General features: G+C 34.2%; 3 protein-coding genes across 4 annotated transcripts; 2 read left to right on the forward strand and 1 right to left on the reverse strand.

Moving 5' to 3' along the window:
* The first annotated feature begins 2,360 nt into the window (after window positions 1-2,360).
* On the forward strand, window positions 2,361-4,173 carry LOC141632570 (uncharacterized). Its single transcript, XM_074445111.1, has 5 exons — window positions 2,361-2,463; window positions 2,552-2,682; window positions 2,769-2,853; window positions 2,995-3,323; window positions 3,410-4,173. Exons 1-4 carry the CDS (start codon window positions 2,366-2,368, stop codon window positions 3,134-3,136), a joined length of 456 nt encoding a protein of 151 aa, XP_074301212.1. The 5' UTR covers window positions 2,361-2,365; the 3' UTR covers window positions 3,137-3,323; window positions 3,410-4,173.
* An 893-nt stretch (window positions 4,174-5,066) lies between these two features.
* Window positions 5,067-13,576, forward strand: LOC141644276 (uncharacterized). Of its 2 annotated transcripts, none has more exons than XM_074453763.1 (3): window positions 5,067-5,553; window positions 10,873-11,205; window positions 12,896-13,576. In XM_074453763.1, exons 1-3 carry the CDS (start codon window positions 5,269-5,271, stop codon window positions 13,385-13,387), a joined length of 1,110 nt encoding a protein of 369 aa, XP_074309864.1. In that variant the 5' UTR covers window positions 5,067-5,268; the 3' UTR covers window positions 13,388-13,576. The 2 variants fall into 2 exon arrangements, with proteins under 2 accessions (XP_074309864.1, XP_074309865.1); XM_074453764.1 differs by having other exon boundaries at window positions 5,099-5,508.
* Window positions 13,577-15,317: 1,741 nt separating this feature from the next.
* On the reverse strand, window positions 15,318-17,610 carry LOC141644278 (putative xyloglucan endotransglucosylase/hydrolase protein 33). Its single transcript, XM_074453765.1, has 4 exons — window positions 17,234-17,610; window positions 17,054-17,154; window positions 16,705-16,913; window positions 15,318-15,960 (listed from the first exon to the last, which is right to left on the reverse strand). Exons 1-4 carry the CDS (start codon window positions 17,481-17,483, stop codon window positions 15,555-15,557), a joined length of 966 nt encoding a protein of 321 aa, XP_074309866.1. The 5' UTR covers window positions 17,484-17,610; the 3' UTR covers window positions 15,318-15,554.
* Window positions 17,611-20,722: the final 3,112 nt, after the last annotated feature.

Consider the following 20,722-nt stretch of genomic DNA (forward strand, 5'->3'; position numbering starts at 1 on the left):
ATTCCAGAAGGTGAATAATTACCCGCATACCAAACATGAGAAATACACCTCACATATTACTCCCTTATTCATTCCCCTCCTATTACCCTCAATCCAAGTAAAATAAATGGGGATTTATGTCATGCTCCTAGATATTAAAAAAACTATTTATACGAGGTAAAATAACATGTAAAATTAAAATAATAGTCCGTATTAATCATACATTTTAGCAATTTGAGAATTTTTTTTCCCTTTTTTTGATAAGGTAAGGAAATTAGGATGATTATAAATCACCCTATAACATCCTTGTGGATGAGAACGGTAAACGAATTCAAAGAATTTTCATTTACCACGAAGTAACCATAAGATAAAATGGTACAAAGAAAGACTCCCCTCAGAAAAATATGACACTTTAGTAACCCACCAACAAAATAAAACTAAACTTAGTAATAATCTGACAAAACTTCACATTTAAAAAACATTAAAAGGGTAACAAGGAGACCTGAACAGTTGAGAAAAAAGAAATTTCAAATCTGGATGAAAATTTTCCATAAACATACATCATCAAAAATTTTAATATGAAGAACTCAACAATTATTTGTCAATTTTAAAGTTAGCTGTTGAAATATTGCTATTAAATTCTTGATTTAAACCTTCCTTAACTTAGACATACGACTGAAAAAAAAGCTCTCCTAGGCTAAAATGGAGAGCAAATTAAACTCTAGTCTTAGTAGGAAGAAAATCAAGAAAAACGAGTGAAAATTTTTCCATTAAAATAATTTACTCATCTACTCCATCATAAAGAAAGAAGGAAGAAGATGAATATGAATGATGAAAAAAATATATGGGGAAAAGAGCTTTGGAAATGAGATAAGAAAATGAACTTTAGATCTCTTTTTATTTTCTGTGATCATTATATCTATAAAAGAGGAATGATAAAAAGCTGAGGTGGCACAACCTCCTTTGAGAATTAAGGCAATGAAGCCCTCACATTCAACCTCACAAAATCAATTTTGTTTGAGCCAATCACGTTTTGCAATATGGCCACATCAGCACACCAAAAAAAAAAAAACAAGGGCAATTAAATCTGACGTTCAATTACCAAAAAAAAAATCAAAAGGTCCAATTAAATGTCACGTTCAATTCTGACGTTGAATTACCAAAAAAAAGGGTCCAATTAAATCTCACGTTCAATTACCCTAACCCTTTGTCATTCTCTATGCTACTTGAGAATGACAATGAATAATTAGAATTACAAATTCCCAAGAGACTCAATAAATTTTCCGGAACACAAGCCTTTCTCCTTCCCAATATTACTTTATAATTGCAAATGAAAATTGCCCAATTGTCTTCATACTGTCTTCATTTGCTAACGTATACATCAGTTTTCATCACTTTCCAACCTGTAAACAAAGTATAGATCAGTTTTCACCACTTTTCAATAATTTCAAGCGAATTTCTTCTATTTCTCAAATGGCAATTGCACCCCTTACTATTAGTCAACTCAAATATGGAGTAAGGCTTACGGAAATGAATGTTAGAGTGGTGCACAAGTGGTCAAGGCCGGAATTCATCAACAAAAACAAGAGTGAAGATAAGAAGAAAACCGAAGCCATTGAACTTTTGTTTGTTGATTCAAAGGTATGTCTAATTTTTTTTCCAAGCACATAATTCACATCAGATAAATGCCCTTTATTATTAACTCCAATTGCAGCCAAATAATTCCCACAAACCCTAATTTATGATCCAATTTACTAATATTTGGCACTTGCAACACACTTGAAATTAGATGAATATATTTATGCAAAAAAAAGTTGGCAGAACAATATTTAGTTCAAGTTTAGAAAAGATCGTAACTTTATATGTTAATTCAAAAATAAACAAATACCCAGATTAGAAAATGAGGAGATCTAATCAAATTAGATGAATATATTTATGCAAAAAAAAAAAGTTGGAAAATCAGTTGGCAGCACGATATTTAAAGTTAATTAAACAATTTTATGTGTGATAAATCTTTTTTTGGCAGAACGAAGTCATCCAAGCTACTGTTAGGAAACAACTAATTTCCTATTTTAGCTCTAAGCTCTCTGTGGGTGAAGTTTACACCATCCGTAACTTAACCGTAGACAACAACACCGGACTAGACAAGGCTACCCCTCATAGTTATCGTTTGAAGTTTGAGTTTTCAAGTAAAGTTCAAGCCACAACTGATTCATCTATTCCGATGCATGGGTTTCGTTTTGCTGATTTTAAGGATGTTATTGATGGTAGAGTTCCTGGTACCCATTACATAGGTATGACACTTTCACATATCTAATGTTTCGTCACTGGTTAAATTTTTCTTGCAATTTCTTTTACTTACAATTTTTTAAAATGTTCCACTTTTATGGCTATAGATGTTATTGGAAAAGTTTATGAGATTGGTCCAATCATTGAAACTACACACAAGCATAAGTGTCGTACCATTAAGCTAGAAGACCTTGAGTAAGTGCAAAGCCATTATCAGTTTGTCACTTCTTTCGCCTTTTTAATTGGCAAAACAAAATAAGGTACAATTTTGGGTGTGATGCAGGGGAAATCAACTATGTTGCACCTTATGGGAACCACACACGGTTGAACTCCCTGCCGCTCTATCTAAGCTACCTAATCCGGACCAGTCTAAAGTTATTGTCATACAATGTGTGCAGGCTAAAAGATTTGAGGGTACTATTACTTTGTCACCTTATGATGAATTGTTGTTTAATATAAAAAATTAGTTTAAATATAAACTGATAAAATTATATTTTTAGGTGTTTGGCGTGTCCAGACAACTTTTAACGCAACTGTTTTTCATGTCAATCCCGATATACCTCAAGTGAAAGATTTTGAGCCAAGGTATCAATTTGTTTATACTGTTCTTCTTAGTATCATTTTGCACGCCCTATTTAATTATCAATTTTTAACATTCACAATTAAGCGAGAATAAACATAAAAACAAAATTGCACCACTTACCCCTACTTCTTCAATATATGTAGTCTTTCTACTCCGGCACCAAGTAACTCCTTGCAAATTATTGAAATTCCTGACGACGACGTTGACGATGATTACATGTCAAGAGAAAATATAAGGAGTATCAGTGACCTAAAAGAGAATGAAAAGGTGATTATTCTTTGCTAAAAAGCCTTTTGTTTGGCTACATCATTGATTGCTAAGTTTGGGTCTTTGCAAGGGCCTTCTGCCTACAAAACAAGATGGCTATGGTCGGCTTGTATTAGGCGATATTATAACGTCAATCAATGGAAAAAAGGTCAACAATGGTAGCGATTTGTACAGAATTCTTGACAGCTGCAAAGTGGGAGATAAGGTATACTCTTGATCTTGGTGTTTTTGAGTAGTTTAAATCCAAGTTGTTTATTTGGCTTTGCTTTAATTGTTTGCTTAATATTTCAGGTTATTGTTGAGGTTTTGCGAGGTGACCATCAAGAGAAGATACCCGTTACTCTGGAACCGAAAGCCGACGAGTCATGATGATACTCGAAATTGGAATTCGTTTCTAAAATGGACGATTTTCACTAATTATTTAACGGAATAGGTCGATTCCCAAAATAATTGTCGAAAATGGGTCCACGTAGGCTTGAAATTTACGAAGCTATGGTCAAGGGTCAAATCGCCACGGCGCTTGGCAACTTATTTCGAAGACATATTTCCGCGACTCCCCTCCCCTTCCCAGTTTCATTGCCCCAAATCAGGAAAAAAAAATTAGGCCAAGTAGCCAGCCCCCATAGCTACTTTAGGCCAAAGCGCCAGCCCCCATGGCTACTTGAATCTGAGACATACTCAGCTATTTCGTCAAAATTGGCCCAAACACTGCCCATTCAAGTCGCCAAGGGGCATGACGACTTTAGGCCAACTCGCCAGCCCCCATGGCGATTTTATGCTCAATTATCATAACAGCAAAATTTAGGTTTGGTTGCAATTTGGGTATGGTCGCCAACCGAGATGGCGACTTAAATACAAACCTAGGTTCGGGTATGACGTGGACCCATTTTGGGTAATTAATTTCAAAGGCAACCCATTTCGTTAAATAATTAATCAAAATCGCCCATTTTAGCAAAAAATTCTCGAAATTGCTATGTAATATGTCTTCATTATAAATACACCTGGTAATTGTACAAAATATTTTGGTGGTAAATATGAATGATATCTTATGTTTAGTGAATTAGTCGCGAGTTTACATACAAAAATTATTATTGTTTACGATATCAAGTTGATGAAGAATCCCATTCGAAGAAAACCCAGAAGACGCATGACACCACAGTTACAAATTTAGTAGGTAAATTTATTTTCCAAAAATTAAAAACAATCCCGTTATTTTATTAATTTACATATCTTAAAGTTCTCAAATTTGAATGTTATAATTTCGGTATATATATTTTAATATATATACTTTTATGCCTTTATTTCTTTTTTATTTTTAAAAAGTACACATGTTCAATAAATAAAGTTGGTTATATAATTATTTGAACTACGCCTCCGGTTAATATTATTTTTTACTACTCCTTTTTTTAAGATTAAATTCATTATCTCTTTAATTTTATCAAACTCGAAACCGATCCCCAACCCGACCCGTTATGGACTCGATTAAATTTGTAACCCGATTATTATTAAGCTCAATATCGATCAATTTGAAAGCGAATTATGGTTACTCCTATTAACATTATCATATGTTATCTTATTAATTAATTTACATATCTTAAAGTTCTGAAATTTGAATGTTATAATTTCCATTTATTTATTTTAATGTATATAATGATATTATATATATTTTTTTTAAAAAGTACACATGTTCAATAAATAGAATTGGTTATATAATAACTAAAATTTATAGTCATCTTTAGAAAAAAAATGTACACAACCCCGTGATTTTTCACGGGTGTTACACTAGTTTTTTTAGAAAAGTTTATCTCTGGTCTTTTTAGCAATTTGAGACCCAGTCTTCTATTTTGACAAATGAGGGTGAATTTTGTTCACCCAAATTCCTAGTTGAATTCCCACCCAAGGAATTTCTAAAATAAAGGATAACCTTTCACATGCTGAGTTTCTCATCATTCATATTTTTTTTCCATCTCCAATTTTCTTGTTTAGTTAAACCAATAACTCATGTAACTCCCTTTTGAATTCACGCTTTAAAATTTGTTAGTCATTTGTATCATAAGACTAGTTCTACCGGGTCGGAAAAGAAAAACTATTTCTAAAAAATCCACCATTTTTTCCACTAGTCTCTTCCTTACCAACTTTGATTTCTCGAAATGAGGAAACTGTGTCCGAGTTTGGATAGAGAGGATTCGCTCGAGACGATTCTAGAAGTACCCATTCCAGAGGAGATGTTCAATAGCATGGGCAACAACGTTACGTTACGTTGCCAGAACATGCAATCTTGGATGAAGGCTCAGACGTCGGATAAATGGTCGTCACCCGTCATCTTAGGGAGGATCAATGAGCTCCGATTTCTTCTTTATCATGTCGGGTCTCCACTCATTCCTCTACAGGTCCATATCGATAAAATCAGTCAACCTGTTAAGGATAGCACCATTGTAAGCTATTTTTTACGCTCTTGAATTTATAAGCTAAAGTTTGTTGACATTTGTTTGAGATTACAAACAATTGTAAGGTCAAACAAATAAATACTCGTAAAAGTTTTGTACAGGACCATCTCATTTGCCCTATATCGTATTGTCATTTAATACAATTTCATAATGAATCATATCATCATATATCATATATTATATTAAAGTTAAAGCCGATGCCTATTTTATTGCCACGTGTCAATTTTTTTCTAAATCATGGCCCATTTATACTTAATGCATACTTACGGCAAGATTATATGTCAAGATTATTTATCAAGTCGTCTTAGTTATTAGATCTTTGAATTGTGACAATAAATCATCATATCATATCATATAATATATTATATTAAAATTTAAGTCGGTGCCTATTTTTTTGCCACGTGTCTAAATTATTTGCCAAACACTTGCAAATGAATAAGGTAGCTAAAATTTTGGTCAAATAAGCTACTTTGGTCAAATAGGCTATCTGAAAAGTCTTGTCAAACAGAGCCTTTATGTGATTTAGGAAGTTATTAAATGATTAGGCCATTTAAATAATGTTATAACTGAAATTATAGGAATTTAAGATCAGATTAATAATCTTAACTATAATAGAAGATCAGACTACCATATTATTACGTTATTTACAAATATGATATCAGTTCAACTAGTCCGATTAATTAACATCATTATAAAAATATACGTTCTCTTTATTTTAATGCGAACATGAAATTTTGTCATTGTATAAGCTAATAAGTCTAATGCAGATCATCTGTCCTATTTCGTATCCCATCTTATATTCCATCACTTCTCATATTGACACATAAGTACTTGAATTATTTCACAGGAATAATCCATCCTATTGTTGTCCAACCTATATTAATCCCTCTTTTATATTATCTCACAATAATCCTACCTATTACACGACCTTCCCATTATGCACTAAGGTGAAGGGCTACCTGTTAAACAGGTAAACCCATATTCTAATTACACTAAAACGTCATCACAATCCCTCGTCTTTCTCTCTCACATCTCATTCATCACCAATCACCGTCACCGGTCACCACCCACCACCACGCCATTACCTCAAGGCCAATCCAGCCAACTACCTTCACCCTTTATCAACCATTTACTCCACCAACACAAACGTAAAATTCAATAATCAACCCAAAATCTAATAGCCTTAATTTTCAGTCACAACTCACAAACCATTATCATTATCGTTACTCAAAATTCAAGCTCATTCCCAAAAATGGTGTCAACGTCTGCTATCATCATCATCATCACTTAAACTTACCTGTTTCTCTTCATCATCTTCAATTGAAAAACCCATAAATTTATCTTATATTCAAAGCTTGGTTGTTTATGCGATTGTCTCAAAGAAAAGCTCAATACCGCGTTTGATTCTTCTATTTCTCTGATTAATGTCGAATTTCAGGTTATTCTTAAGTACTTTTTCTGGGTTTTTTTGTTAATTGCATATGTATTTGAATTTAGGGATTTTAGGGTTGTTTTGGGGGGTGATTGATTTAGGGGTTTGATGAAATTAGGTTAGGGATAAGATTTCTGGTCTAGCTAATTTGTATGATGATGATGTTGGTGGTTTTGGTGGTGGTGGCGTGTGGTGGCAGCAACAAGTTGATAGGCGTGTGCTGGTGGTTTATTTGGTGTTTGAAGGTTAATGATGGAGAAGTGAAGGAGTGAAGAGGATAAGTAAATGTTGATCTAAATAAGAACAAATGTTTGAAGGAAAAAGAAAAAATGATGAATTTGGTAGTAATGGAGGAAGGAGGAGGAACCAAATGCAGGAGAAAAAGAAACGAAGAAGAAGAAGAAGAAGAAAGGAAGGCAACCACATATAGGGTTTAAAAAAAGAATCCGGAATTAGCAGGTCACTTAAGTCCGTAAGTGCAAGCTAGGAAAGTCGTGTAATAGGTAGGATTATTGTGAGATAATGTAAATGATGGATTAATATAGGTGGGAGAGCAATAGGATGGATTATTCCTGTGAAATATTTACGGGTTATACCTTAATAAAAAAGGGTCAGATCAAGTCACGTTTTGGCCAGTCAATTCAAAATTAGTTCGAAATATGAAAAGAAAAAACTGTTAATTGTTAAGTTGATATTACGATAAAATATTACTCCAGAGGAAGTGGAGGAGTAATAACTCAAAAGTATTACCAATACAAACGTATAGCAAAAAAATGAGTCATTTTCGCAGCTTACGGAGCTTGAACATTAACAGAATATCATTTTGTCACTTATTAATCATGAAACTATTATATAAAAGAATGGAAAAATAGTTAATTAAAGTTTTGTGAGGATAAATGACATAAAATGGTTCGGGGATCAATGAATCATAATAACCAACCGACCAATAGAAAAAAGAAACTAATTAATTTTGTTTCGAATACAAGTTTGTTACTTGTGTCAAAATATAAACGACGCAAATAATTTGAGGTAATTGGAAAAAAAGGTTTATGACTGATAAATGGAATACTAGGCAAAAAAGGGTTATTACTTGACATAAAAAAAATAGTTATTAAAACCCAAGAATAAATGTTTTTAGCATATATAGAGATTTTACCAATTACATTTAAGTTTGGTCAATTTGAATTGTTACTCTCTATATATTTTAAGCATATCATTATTTCACACCTAAATATACGAACATTAACATTTTAATAACATTTATAACTTCAAATTTGTTTAGGATACTTCTTTTATCATATATCATCATATATTTGCGGTGAATCAATAATCAACCCAAACAACTTAAAAATAAGTATTTTAATTCATCATTTTTGGGAATAGGCTTTATAAAGTTTTAGTTTATTGGTTAAACAGGTTAAGTGGGTTAAAAATGACCCGCTAAAAGATAAATGAGTTAAACATGACCGGCTAAAAGATAAATGGGATAAACAGGTCATGTTGGGTTATAGAAAAATTAAATGGGTTGGGACAAGTGACCCATTTTTGTAATTGGGTCGGGTTAGGGTTGGGGTAGTGGTGACCCGTTTAAAGTTGACACGAACACGACACGACCTGATCTGTTTGCCAAGGCTAAGTGGAATAGAGGTATTGGGCGTGGTTGCGGATTAGGTGGGGTCTCGAGGTAGTCGACCAGTGGTGGCCAATGCTGATTTCAAACTTGCAGGCGATAGTAGTGGGTGAGAGAGGAAATGAGAGAAGGTAGAGAATTGTGAGGAGAACAAACAAAAGGGGTAATTTGGTTAAAACATATATACTCCAGTAAGTAAAATTAAATGTATATTGTGTAAATAAACACATTACGATATCTACGATGATCTTATATACACTTTTCAGATTGTATATTGTCTAGATAAAAAAAAATGTCAGAGTAATCTGATTATAATTTTAAAAATATAAACTTTATTAATTTAATAAATAAAAAAAATATGTAAGTTATACTTTTAATCCCACTTTTTATTACCACCCGTGCAGTGCACGGGTTTAAAGACTAGTCTTATATGGTAAGCCAAACCAGTCTTTGTTTGATTGTTTATTAATGTAATCGTATTAGATTTTTTTTTTTTTTTTTTTGACAACGGCAGGTGAATAACTTACAATGTTTTACAGGCAACCACGTAAGCTACTCGACTAGGTAGTACCAGAAACCCGATAACTAAATCTAGCACTACAAAGTCATACCTAAGAGAAACGTACAACTTAAATAAGACTAAAACAACAACATTAAGAGAATCTAAATCCGCGATGATAGGATGGATAATGGCGGAGGATTGGCCACGAACAACCGAACCAGCTTCAAAGGCATTCTTGACTTCCAGAAGGCATCGACGCCACCGAGCCGTCGAGTGACAATTACTAGGTGTACTTCCGCTCTTGCGAAAAGAACGAAGACATAAAAAGAGATGAGCAAGACAACGAAGTCCGCCATCAACGGAGATAAAACTCCTACACCTAAGTGATTGAACCCTTCGACCAAAGGACCAACACCTTAAGAAATTCACCATGCAATGAAGAAGGGACAAAGGCAGTCTCATAACCCAATCCCAGTCAAAGGAGAGACGACCAGAACCAACCCACACCTCACTGATCATGGGACAGGACACCCATAACCAAAGGGAGATAATTATTGAAAGAAACTGAGGAAGCAAACAGCACCAAGAAAAATGAGCCATTAACAGGAAGCAGGAACCACCACATCCGACCCAACCAACGATACTCCCAAAACCTCGACTCCAACCTACCCATCACGCCTCAGATCAACAAAAGGAAAGCACCCGACCAACAAACTCCCTCCGACTACAGAACAGGACGGTCACACACAAAAAGACCAAAAAAGTCCCATCCGGCCCAACAAAGACCACACCCAAGAAGGACACAAAAAAACACCCGACCAACAAAAGAAACCCCCCAGGACCGTCGGCTTGCATGCAGGAAAAACCAACCCAACCCAAAGGACGACACAGAAAACCAAACAAGACACTACAACGAAACCCGATTCACCCAACGACACCTCCCAGGACCACCACTAAACAAGCAAACAGACCCAAAAGAAACAAGACCAGCAAAACAACATGAGACGGATATGAGACCGAATGGTGGGGGGAATGGGGGGATCACCAAAACAGACCCAAATCACAACGGATGAGCTATACCCATCGAACCAAACAGACAGACCAACAAAAACAAAAACAATCCAGAGGTGGGGGGAATGGGGGGATCACCCTGGACTGGAAACAAAGGACAACGGCGACAGGACAAGGGGACGGGGGACGGGAACGTCAGTAATAGACCAACCCAACATGACCGACAAAGGCCATCAGGACTTACCAGGGGAAGGGGGGAAGGGGAAGCATGCAAGTCTTCGACGACAGGACAGGGAAACGAGAGAACGGCCGACACCATACCGTCGCAGCCAGAGGACCATCGGAACCAAGCCGAGAACCGTCAGCAGGATCGGAGAAAAATCAGACAAGCCGGGCGGAGAAAGATCTGAAGCATGATCGATCGCCGGAGATAAGCCACTGAACGAGCCTATCTCCGGCGAAAGGTAGGGGGAGAACGAGGGGGAGTATGTGGTTAGGGGAGGCGGCGGCGCAAGGTGATTAGGTTTTTGTGGTTTTTTTAGAGAGAGGGAAGTTTAGAGAGAGAGAGAGGCCTCCGAAAATGATATCTTCCCGTATTAGATTATTAGATACTCGATTATTGCAATATTATCGAAAGAGCATATATAAGTGTTATGAATCATGATATTGTACTATGAATGAGATGATGATAAAATGAGGGTAATTTGAATTTGAATTTGAATTTGAATGCAGCAAGCATCGACAGCAAAGTACATAGTACAACAGTACATAGCAGCGACAGGAGGACCGGCAGCAATAAGCTCAATACAAAGCATGTGTGTAATAGGGCACGCTAAGATTGGTGCGACAATGTTTCATCTTGGTGATCAAGCTGTCAAAGGTAATGCAACAGACGAGTCCGGTGGCTTTGTTTTGTGGCAAAAGAACCCTGATTTGTGGTGCTTGGAGTTTGTGGTATCCGGCTGCAAGGTCTTCTCTGGCAGCAATGGCAAGCTTTCATGGCGCCAGTCGTCCAATCAGCCTTCCACTGCTGGCCCCCCTCGTCCCTTGAGACGCTTTCTACAGGTACATACTTATTCCATTTATTCCACCCCTACGACTAAGAGAATAAAAATTCTCTTAATTTTCCCTCCAAAAAGCATCTAGCTAATTAAGGTAATTATCTTTTCATTGAATATATTCTTATAAATAAACTCTAATTTTTTAAATAAATTCATAATTATGATTTTTTTCATTAAAATAAAATAAAATTGATATTAAATTATAAACTATAAGTTGCTAAATTTTTTAGTAATGCAATAATTATTATTGTAGAGAATATATAACTTGACACATTCTTACTATTAACCTCATGACAAAAAAAAAAATGCATTAAAAAAAAAGCACAACTTAAATAATTTTTTTTATTAATTTTTCGTTTTCAACTTTTTTTGTTTCATATAAAAATATAATGGAGTGAACTGATAAAATATTAATGAGCTGCAAATTTAAAAAGTATAAATCCTCTCATATACTAAGAGAAAAATTCTCTAAAATTTCCCTACAAAGTGCTCAGCCTTATATATGGAAACAATTTAGATTTTTATTTATTAAACTAATTTTCCATTTAAAATAATTTATACATATAAATTGTATCTCCTAATATTAACTTCGTGACGAAAAAAAAATTTATTAAAATAATTTGAGGTAATTAAAATATTTTCATAAAAAACACAGTTCGTGGAATTATTCAATTCTTTTGATTAATTTTAATATTAATTATTTTTTATAAAATTTCGTGAGGTATAAATCTAAAATCTATAACTAATACAACAAAAATTAAAAAGCCTATATTTACCGCGCATTTGCGCGGGATTTACACTAGTTTGTTTCAATAGATTGATGAACTCATAGAGTTCTCCAAAAATTTTCCGCCTAAATGAATTTGACTATAAATAAGCTTTTATTATATCATATCTGTAATTAAACTTTAATTATGCCATATCTGTTATTGAGCTTTCATTATATTATACTTATATCTGGATTATACTGAACTTTTCATTTTCCATCGTTTAATACAAAACATTAATAATAATAAATTTACAATTAAATTTCAAATTGAGTTATTAAATATCAGTTTTATAATTATTATTTTCTTCGTGAAAGTGATAATTAGGCCCCTTAACTTTGTTTAATTGTGAAATTAGATCTCATAAGTTTTATTTGAAGCAATTAAGCCCCTTAAAATTCACCAAAAGTGAAATCCAACCCATTTTCATAATTTTCACCAAATTCCTATATTAAAATCACTTTTAATACAATTTATCAAATATAAAATATTTTGTTTTTAAATTTTAGAACTTTTATATTTATATTAAATATTGAGAATTGTTTTATTTTGAATTTTATATTATATAGACAATTTATTATATATGTATGAATATTATATAAATTATAAATAATTTACTAAATGTGTATGTAAAAGTGTTTTTCAATGATTAATAAATTATGTAAAATTCGTAAAGTTGCAATTAATACAGTAACTTTTGGTTATTTAATAAATTGTTTAATACTAATATAAAATGTTTTTAATTAAAATTCATGTGAAAATTTAAAAAACGGGGATGAATTTCACTTTTAGTGAAACTTAAGGGGCTTGATTGCTCTAAATAAAATTTACGGGGCCTAATTTCACAATTGAACAACGTTATTTTCTTTAATATTCCTATTTAAAAAACCGCGCATTTGCGTGCTTATTATGTTGAACATTGAGCAGGGATTGGATCCGAAAGCAACGGCAAATTTATTCATAGATGCAGTATGCATAGGGGAGAAGGTGATAAACAATGAGGATTGCTTCATCCTTAAGCTGGAAACAAGCCAAGCCACACTAGATTCACAAAGTGGGCCGAAATACGAGATAATTCACCACACACTATGGGGATACTTCAGCCAAAGATCAGGACTGATGCTGCAATTCGAGGACTCGAGGATGCTTAGAATGAAGAACGATGTCGATAATGATGACGGAGGTGGAGTGTTTTGGGAGACGAGTGCGGAGTCAGTGATTGAAGATTATAGGTACGTCGATGGGATTAATATAGCCCATTCTGGTAAAACTTGTGTTAGGGTGTTTAGGTATGGAGAACAGTCTGCTAATCATCAAAGAGAGATTCAGGAAACATGGATGATTGATGAAGTTGGTTTTAACATTTGGGGTTTAGATTCCGAGTTTTTTATGCCTCCCAAAGGGGATGTCGAGAGTTAAGTAGAGATTTCTATCTAAAATAATGAAGGTTTTTGTAGAATTCGTGGAAAATTGTTCTCGTATTAAGTTAAGACCGTCTTAAAACGACACTGTTTGGTTGTAGTTAGACAAAGTAGATCTGCATTGTACTTGTACTTGATTAATAGACACAATCACATGATTTAGAGGCCTCATAAGTCATTTTATAACTAACCACTTGTTATTATTTTGCTAATCCCATAAATTGATTTGACTTGTTAATAGGGGCAGACCCACCTGGTAGCAAGGGGTGGAAGTCGCTAACCCAAACGAACAAAAATCGGTTAAGCATACGAAATTTTTGCTACCCCAAATATTGCTGAATAGTAGATAAGTATTTGTATGCGTATTATATATGCAAAAAGGGTCCCCATAATGCCACGACCATTATGTATGGAGCCACTGGATTTATATGGTACTTTCCTATTATACCCTTTTGCACTTCACGTAACCTAAACAAAGTTAGGGGCATTATAGTCCAAATCACAACAAATCCAGTGGAGCAGTTTATTGGTCCCGTGGAAATAGGGCTACCCATGCAAAAAACATCAAGTGGTTTAGTGGTAAAGGCTTTGAATTTTTTCCTATGGGTTGCAGGTTCGATTCCCGTTGTATGCATATTCATTATTTTTGCTACCCCAAATTTTACATTCGAGGTCTTCCCCGGTTGTTAATCTTTAGGATGGATATCCTCCTCCATTTCTCACTTGTGACGATGAAGTTCACATGAAAACCGTTAATCTGATGTAACGAGAAGACGGAAAAATATATAATACGAGCACACGAGAATCTCAATTCATGAGTCTCTTGGTGAAAATAAAATGGATCGAAACTACTTCTAGTTCATTTTTAATTTTTCGTGCTATTAAGGTATTATTGTCCAAATTTTATAGAAAATATAATAATTACCGTACTGCCTAGAAAATATAATAACTACCGTACTGCCCAGTGTCCAATAGACATTATGTTTTTGTCTTATCTTCTTAAGTTTAAGATATGGGTTGTGTTGTGTTGATGATTATGACTTTTTATCAATATGGTCACTTGAGGCAAGCTGTACACTTCCATATAAGCATGTACATGTCAATTTTTGTCACTTTTTATGAACTTAATGATTATAAGAAGAGTCAAGATAGGCAACCTTAGTTGTTGTTGATAATACAAGTTGCATATAAAAAAGAGCAGATAGATTCAGAGGTTTTTTGTGAACCAGCTCATTTTTTACCTCTTTAGCTGTATGATTTCGACATTGTGTCAACCTTTCTTTAAATCCTTAAATCAAAGATACATGCAAAGACAAGATATAGATTTCATGTTTTTATGTGTTTGTTTTCATGTGGGGTTCTGATTAGTTTTGTTTTCATGCTCTACTATTTCTGGATCCGCTATTCTTGCTTGTGACGATATTATTTAAGTTAACTGTGAGACGTCATAAGCTTGTAACACGTCACAAATGAGAATTTGTGTTGTTGGATTACCTTTAGAATCGAGAATAAGAATACAATCACAACGTGAAACATTAATAGTTGTAAGAGCGGCATAAAATAAAACGACTCACTTATATGTTAGTACGATTTATGATTTAGTAGAGAGTAGAGACTAAGAGGTAGATAGGTCATTTTAATTTTCAATACAATTTTCATTATTTGTCATCCAAAAATAGAATATGGGTTGTTGCCTTATAACAAGTCCGAGTTTTTAAGCTACTTCGGTAATGTTGGGTCGAAAAAATTGTAGATTATTATTCATTGAAATTTGAAACTATTACTCTCTACGCCTCATTTTTAATCGAAGTTAAACAAATAATTGAGGTTTGAGACGAAGGGAGTAAGATACAAAGATTCTACATATAGCATCTCCTTGAAAAAATGTTACTTGCATCCTGGTTTTTGTCATTCTGACACTGATGATATTTGGTACAAATATTCAAGTCTTTTGTCTTTAACTGATATACATAATACATACACAACATATATAAATACTTGCATAAAAAATGTTCATAATTAAATGAATTTTAAAAAATGTTACTGACAAATTAATAAAAAATTAATCCAATTAATTTTATACTGCTTATGTTGTGTTGCATGCTTCTACTTTGGTATTAATTGAGTCACAAGGGCGATTGCACCCTGGTCATGAGTAACACCGCTCATGTATTGCATTCCGGTGGTAGGACCTTGTATCTACGTTTATCTTTACAATATGAGTAGATCATCTGTCTACTTCTTACCCACTGAAGTCCTTGAATTTGCTGATTTGACAATTTAACAAAATCTAGGCCCTCAACAGGGTCCAAACTTGATGGACTACTACTCTTAGAACATGATTGACCCGAAATGTCATTCGGGTTGTAAATGCAACCACCCATTTCCATTTGCCCTAAGGATGCTACGAACGGGGCGTACTTGTAGTTAACCGGGTATTTTCCTCCGTGGGTCGCCCAGTCGGATGCATCCCATATTGTTGCATATACAGCCATAGGCTTTGATGGGTATGCTGTTGATATTGCTGGTGTATGAATCACTTCTCTAACTGGTATGTTATCCACTAGAAACCTGCAATGTTAGTATATTTTAGATGTCACTTGTATAGAGCGGGTAATAATCAATCTCGATATCATTTTCTCACATAAGGGTAACTAAGACAGACTATTTCGTACATAGTCACACCAAATGGGATTGTCAAAACACACGTGAAATGGTCTGAAACTGAATATCATCTATTTAATCCGAAAATTATAAACAATTTTATATTTTGAATAATAATCATATGTGGGTTCCATTTCCAAATATTGTGAATTTCTACAACTTGTGTTAGGAGGAACACAAATGTTGTCTAGCTTCTGTTAGGCCACATTAAATGAGACAACTCAGTATGTTTTAGGCACAACACTAAATAAAGAGACCTCAATTGCTGGCTACCACTTATGTGTTTCGTAAAATAGTACTCTTCTGCTTCAGTCATTTGTTTACGTTTAATTAAAATAGCTCTCGCCGAAGGATATAATGTAAAATTTTCATTGAAGACGGACACTTTTCGTCACAAGTTGAAGACGGGCCAAATGTCGCCATTTAAACGACAAATTATTATAGTTTAGAAAATTATTCTGGTAGCTTTTAGGTAAATTGGTTACATTTTCGTCTTAAATAGGTTACATTTTCGTCTTAAATGGATCACATTTTACCCCGTTTTCAGCTTGTGACGAAATGTACCCGTTACAAGCAGGATGCTTTAGTTAATATGCGAAGTGTTTTGAAGAGCAGAGTAGTTAGGTGGAAAATTGAGGTTAGCTTGCTTACACAATATGATGCTTATTCCATAAGATGGAGTACTCATGGAACTGGGTAGTCGGGTCGAACCAAAGCCGAAATTTTTCCTCTCTTCCAGTCTTAACACTTCCATTGCCGTACATATTGGTTTGTAGTATCCAATCCTTGTGGTTTTGGTGCCCAAGTAGCTCGAAGTCAATCTCGTCGTGGTTATGTGGAAATAAATCCGAATTCGACATCTGAAATCACATGTACATGTATTTTTCATGAGAATTAGGCATTTAAATAAAGTATGTGTTATCCATACACGATTAAAAGTATCTGACACGGGTGCAGTGTCGGACACGGATACTAAGGTAATATGGAGAATTGGACTTACATAGAAGGCAACTACAATACCAGAGCTGAAACCAGTAGGAAGCTTGATAGCAGCACTAAAGAAACCATAATTGTAATGATTCTTGGAGCCAAGTCCTGAGCCTATTTGATCACACACATAAAAGTGAGACGGTTTTACAAGAGACTTACTCTAATATACTTTAGTTGACGAGTAGCTTACCGGATTTCTTATCAAGGGTAATATTAGCATTTGATCCATTGCCGTAAATTTGAACATATGGGCCTCCAAAAACTGGAGAGAAATCCTGGTTGAAGTTAAGGTGAGGAAAAAGGCTCGTCAAACGTGTCGCGCTAGGAGGCACATATTGTGCAGTTGTGAATAACATGTAGCCATTTTTTGAGCTTTGTAGTAGAAGAATTGTACATAAAATGGTGGCATAGAAGAAAAGTTTACTATGAAAGTATGTCATTTTTATGATTACAAAATTCTTGTTTAAGACGGAGGTATTTGATCGGTCTTCTCTTTTATTATTTGAGTTTGTGTATCTTTGAAAAACAGAGGAGAAGTAGAGGGAGTGGGTAGGAAGAGTAATAGGAGGTGTTCTACTTATATATAGTTGTATGAGGAATGGTGCAGCTGAGTTGTTGCAAGCTGGCTTCCTTATGCAAGTAGTTTGAAAAAGGTAATTGAGTTAATGAAAGGTGAATATATCTTCCTTAGCATATTTGAATTGCCTCTAAAGTTGTGGTTAGAGATTTGTCAAAGGGTTTGTAAAATGATGTGTCAATTATTTTAGAGGTTTGTCTACAAACCCTCTATTGTTGGACATGGGTGTTAAAGGTTCATGGATGAGAGGGGTTACAATATAGTATACAGGTTTGTGGAGAGAGAATGTAAGAGAAGAAATAGTATAGTGGGCCATATTATGAACCTTGAAGAGGTTTATCTATTGTTGGTATAAGGTTTGTAAGTAAATGAGTTATATATTATCTTATGTGGCATGAGAACAAACCTATTAAAGGTTCATCTATTACTAATGCCCTTATTAATGATAAAAGAAATTTATTGGTTTGGAAATGAGATGTTAACATAATGGTGTCTATAAGAGTATAAGATCGTTTCTTAAGCATGAAAAGTGAAAGTGAACCGTCATTAGGAGTAACGTTTTTAAGAGCAAACAACAATTTTCACTACACCTTCTATGTTTGTTATGAGTTGTGAATTGTGATGTAGTCGGGTCAGTTGGGTCGGGTCACGTCGGGTCAGCATGCCTTTTTGGGTCGGGTCTGAGTTATTATCGGGTCGGGTCATTTCGGGTCAAATGATGTAACGGGTTGGGTTATTATCGGGTCCGGTAACTTAATCAAATTACTATATAATTTTGTACCATTAAATTTAGTTTTTAACCTATTATTTGATTTAATTACTTCATTACTAAGTCAAACATACCAATCTAAACACAAAATCACTTTCATTTTGATCAAAATTAAGCTTAATAATTATCGGGTCATCAATTTAATCGGGTCAGCACCGGGTCGGGTCAATATCGGGCCGGGTCTGGGTCGGGTCACCGATAATTGGGTCGTGTCGGGTTACGGGTCATCGTCGGGTCAGGTCGGTTTCGAGTCGCAATATTTTCGGGTCCTATCGAATTTGCTTGAGTTCGGGTCGGGTCAGACTTGTCAGCTTTAGATGTAGAAATATTTGAATCATTAGGTTTGAATATGATATAGAACTATCATTGGGAGTAGGGTCTAGGGATAGCACTCCTTAACCCAATCTCGAAAATATAGTTTAAATTATTGATTTCTGCCACCTATAAATCTCTACAAATAAGGTTTTACTAAAGATACTAAACTATAAGAAGAAATTTCGCTACTCTAAATTTTCGTTTCTAGCGCCCCATTTGAGATTAACGGTTCTCGGCTATTAATTCGTCATTGTCATGATATCAAAAACCCATTTGAACTCAAACCCGCCCTGACCGACAACCGTCACATTGCCATGACATCAGAAATAAAGCCCATTCCTTAACTTGACAACCATCCCATCAAACCACCCACTTGGTTAATTCGCCGTGTTTTTAAAAATTTTATATATATATTTTTTTGACAGTCAAGAAATAACTCACAATATTCCAAACAGTATAAAGTAAGCTACGGAGTATTAGACTAAGTAACACCAAAAAGACAAGGCCGCTACCAAATCTAGTGCTACAAAACCAAATTTAAAGACGACATAAACATATAAATGGAGAATTCTAATAGCCGCTCCAGACCAGTCTCTCCTGCACGGGAAGAGCATTGCATTTACAGCAGAACAAGAGCAAGTAATAGGGAGAATTCAAGCACACAACATTTTGAATAGTGGTCCATTATAGGAGCCAAGCCTTATACAAAGTGCGGTGCAAGGTCGAATTGCATGAAGCTGGCTTACGTAGCCTCATGCTATGATGTCATTGGACAATTTATGAACTTAAAAGCTGTCACATTTGTGCATTATTTATGACTTTATAGAGTAGCTATGTGATCATCGAACATTCGAACAAATTCTTAAAGAGAATTAGGCTATCATACTTCCAATCTAGTTGGAGTTGTATTTAAGGCTCATCTCCTATCTATATGTAAGACGTTTTAATTTAAGACGGTTTTAAGTTAAGCAATGCTTGAATTTACAACTTACATGTAAGACGTTTTAATTTAAGAATGTTTTAAACAACATCTATTGTTTTGCTGAATTATTAGTCGCTTTCGAATAAGAAATTTATGTAATTATATTCGATTTATTGTTTTTAAATTTAAAAAATGATAAAGCTATTGTAATTTGTAAAGTTAATATTTTGTGTGAAGGTTGTATTTTTTCTTTCCAATTACATCACAATCTAGTATCGATGGTCGTGTTTTTCTAGACATTGGTTGTATAAGTCAAATATTAACTGTTTTTCAAGACTCCTCTTTTAATTTAAGACTAGTTTGAATGCCCGTGCGTTGCAACGGGGTAATTAACTTATTTATAATGAAAAAAAAATGTTATAAGAGTTTAATGTTTATATTCTATGTCTAATGATTTGTTTATATATTATTAAAATATCTCTTTCAAAAAAAATAAAAGATTAATGTACGTGGGTAACTCTTATTTATAATCATATAATCACCCCACCTTATACTAATCTTTCGATGTGGGACAATTCTACTATTTATAAGTAATATATTCACCAAACTTGGATTATGTTTCTGATGTGGGACAATTCTACTATTTATACGTAGTATATATTCATCGAACCTCCATTGTTTTTCAATGTGGGACAAATAACATACTCAGAATTAAACCATCTTTTTTGCACTTAGTTCGACATCCAACCAGATCCCGAATACCGAATACGGACAATTGCTACTCATTATATATAATAGTTATATTTAAATTTAATAATATGATCAAGTACTCTCCATTAATATTTGTACATTGTTTTTCTTCATTTTTTTTATCATAATTGAGATACGGAAATGTCCCGTGGTACCCCTTAATTTTGTCAGATTTTTCATGTTACCCCTATTTTTAAGAATCTGCCTATGATACTCTTAAGATTCCATTTTTTTTGCCTATGGTACCCCCTAATGTAAAGGCTGTTAAATGGACGTTAAGTTTGATGGCGTGGCAATAAAATAACAGTTAAAGAATAATATCCCCTTTATTGTTCTATTGGTACGG

This window comes from Silene latifolia, chromosome 2 (genome assembly GCF_048544455.1).
Source record: "Silene latifolia isolate original U9 population chromosome 2, ASM4854445v1, whole genome shotgun sequence".
In the NCBI taxonomy this organism is placed as follows: domain Eukaryota; kingdom Viridiplantae; phylum Streptophyta; class Magnoliopsida; order Caryophyllales; family Caryophyllaceae; genus Silene; species Silene latifolia.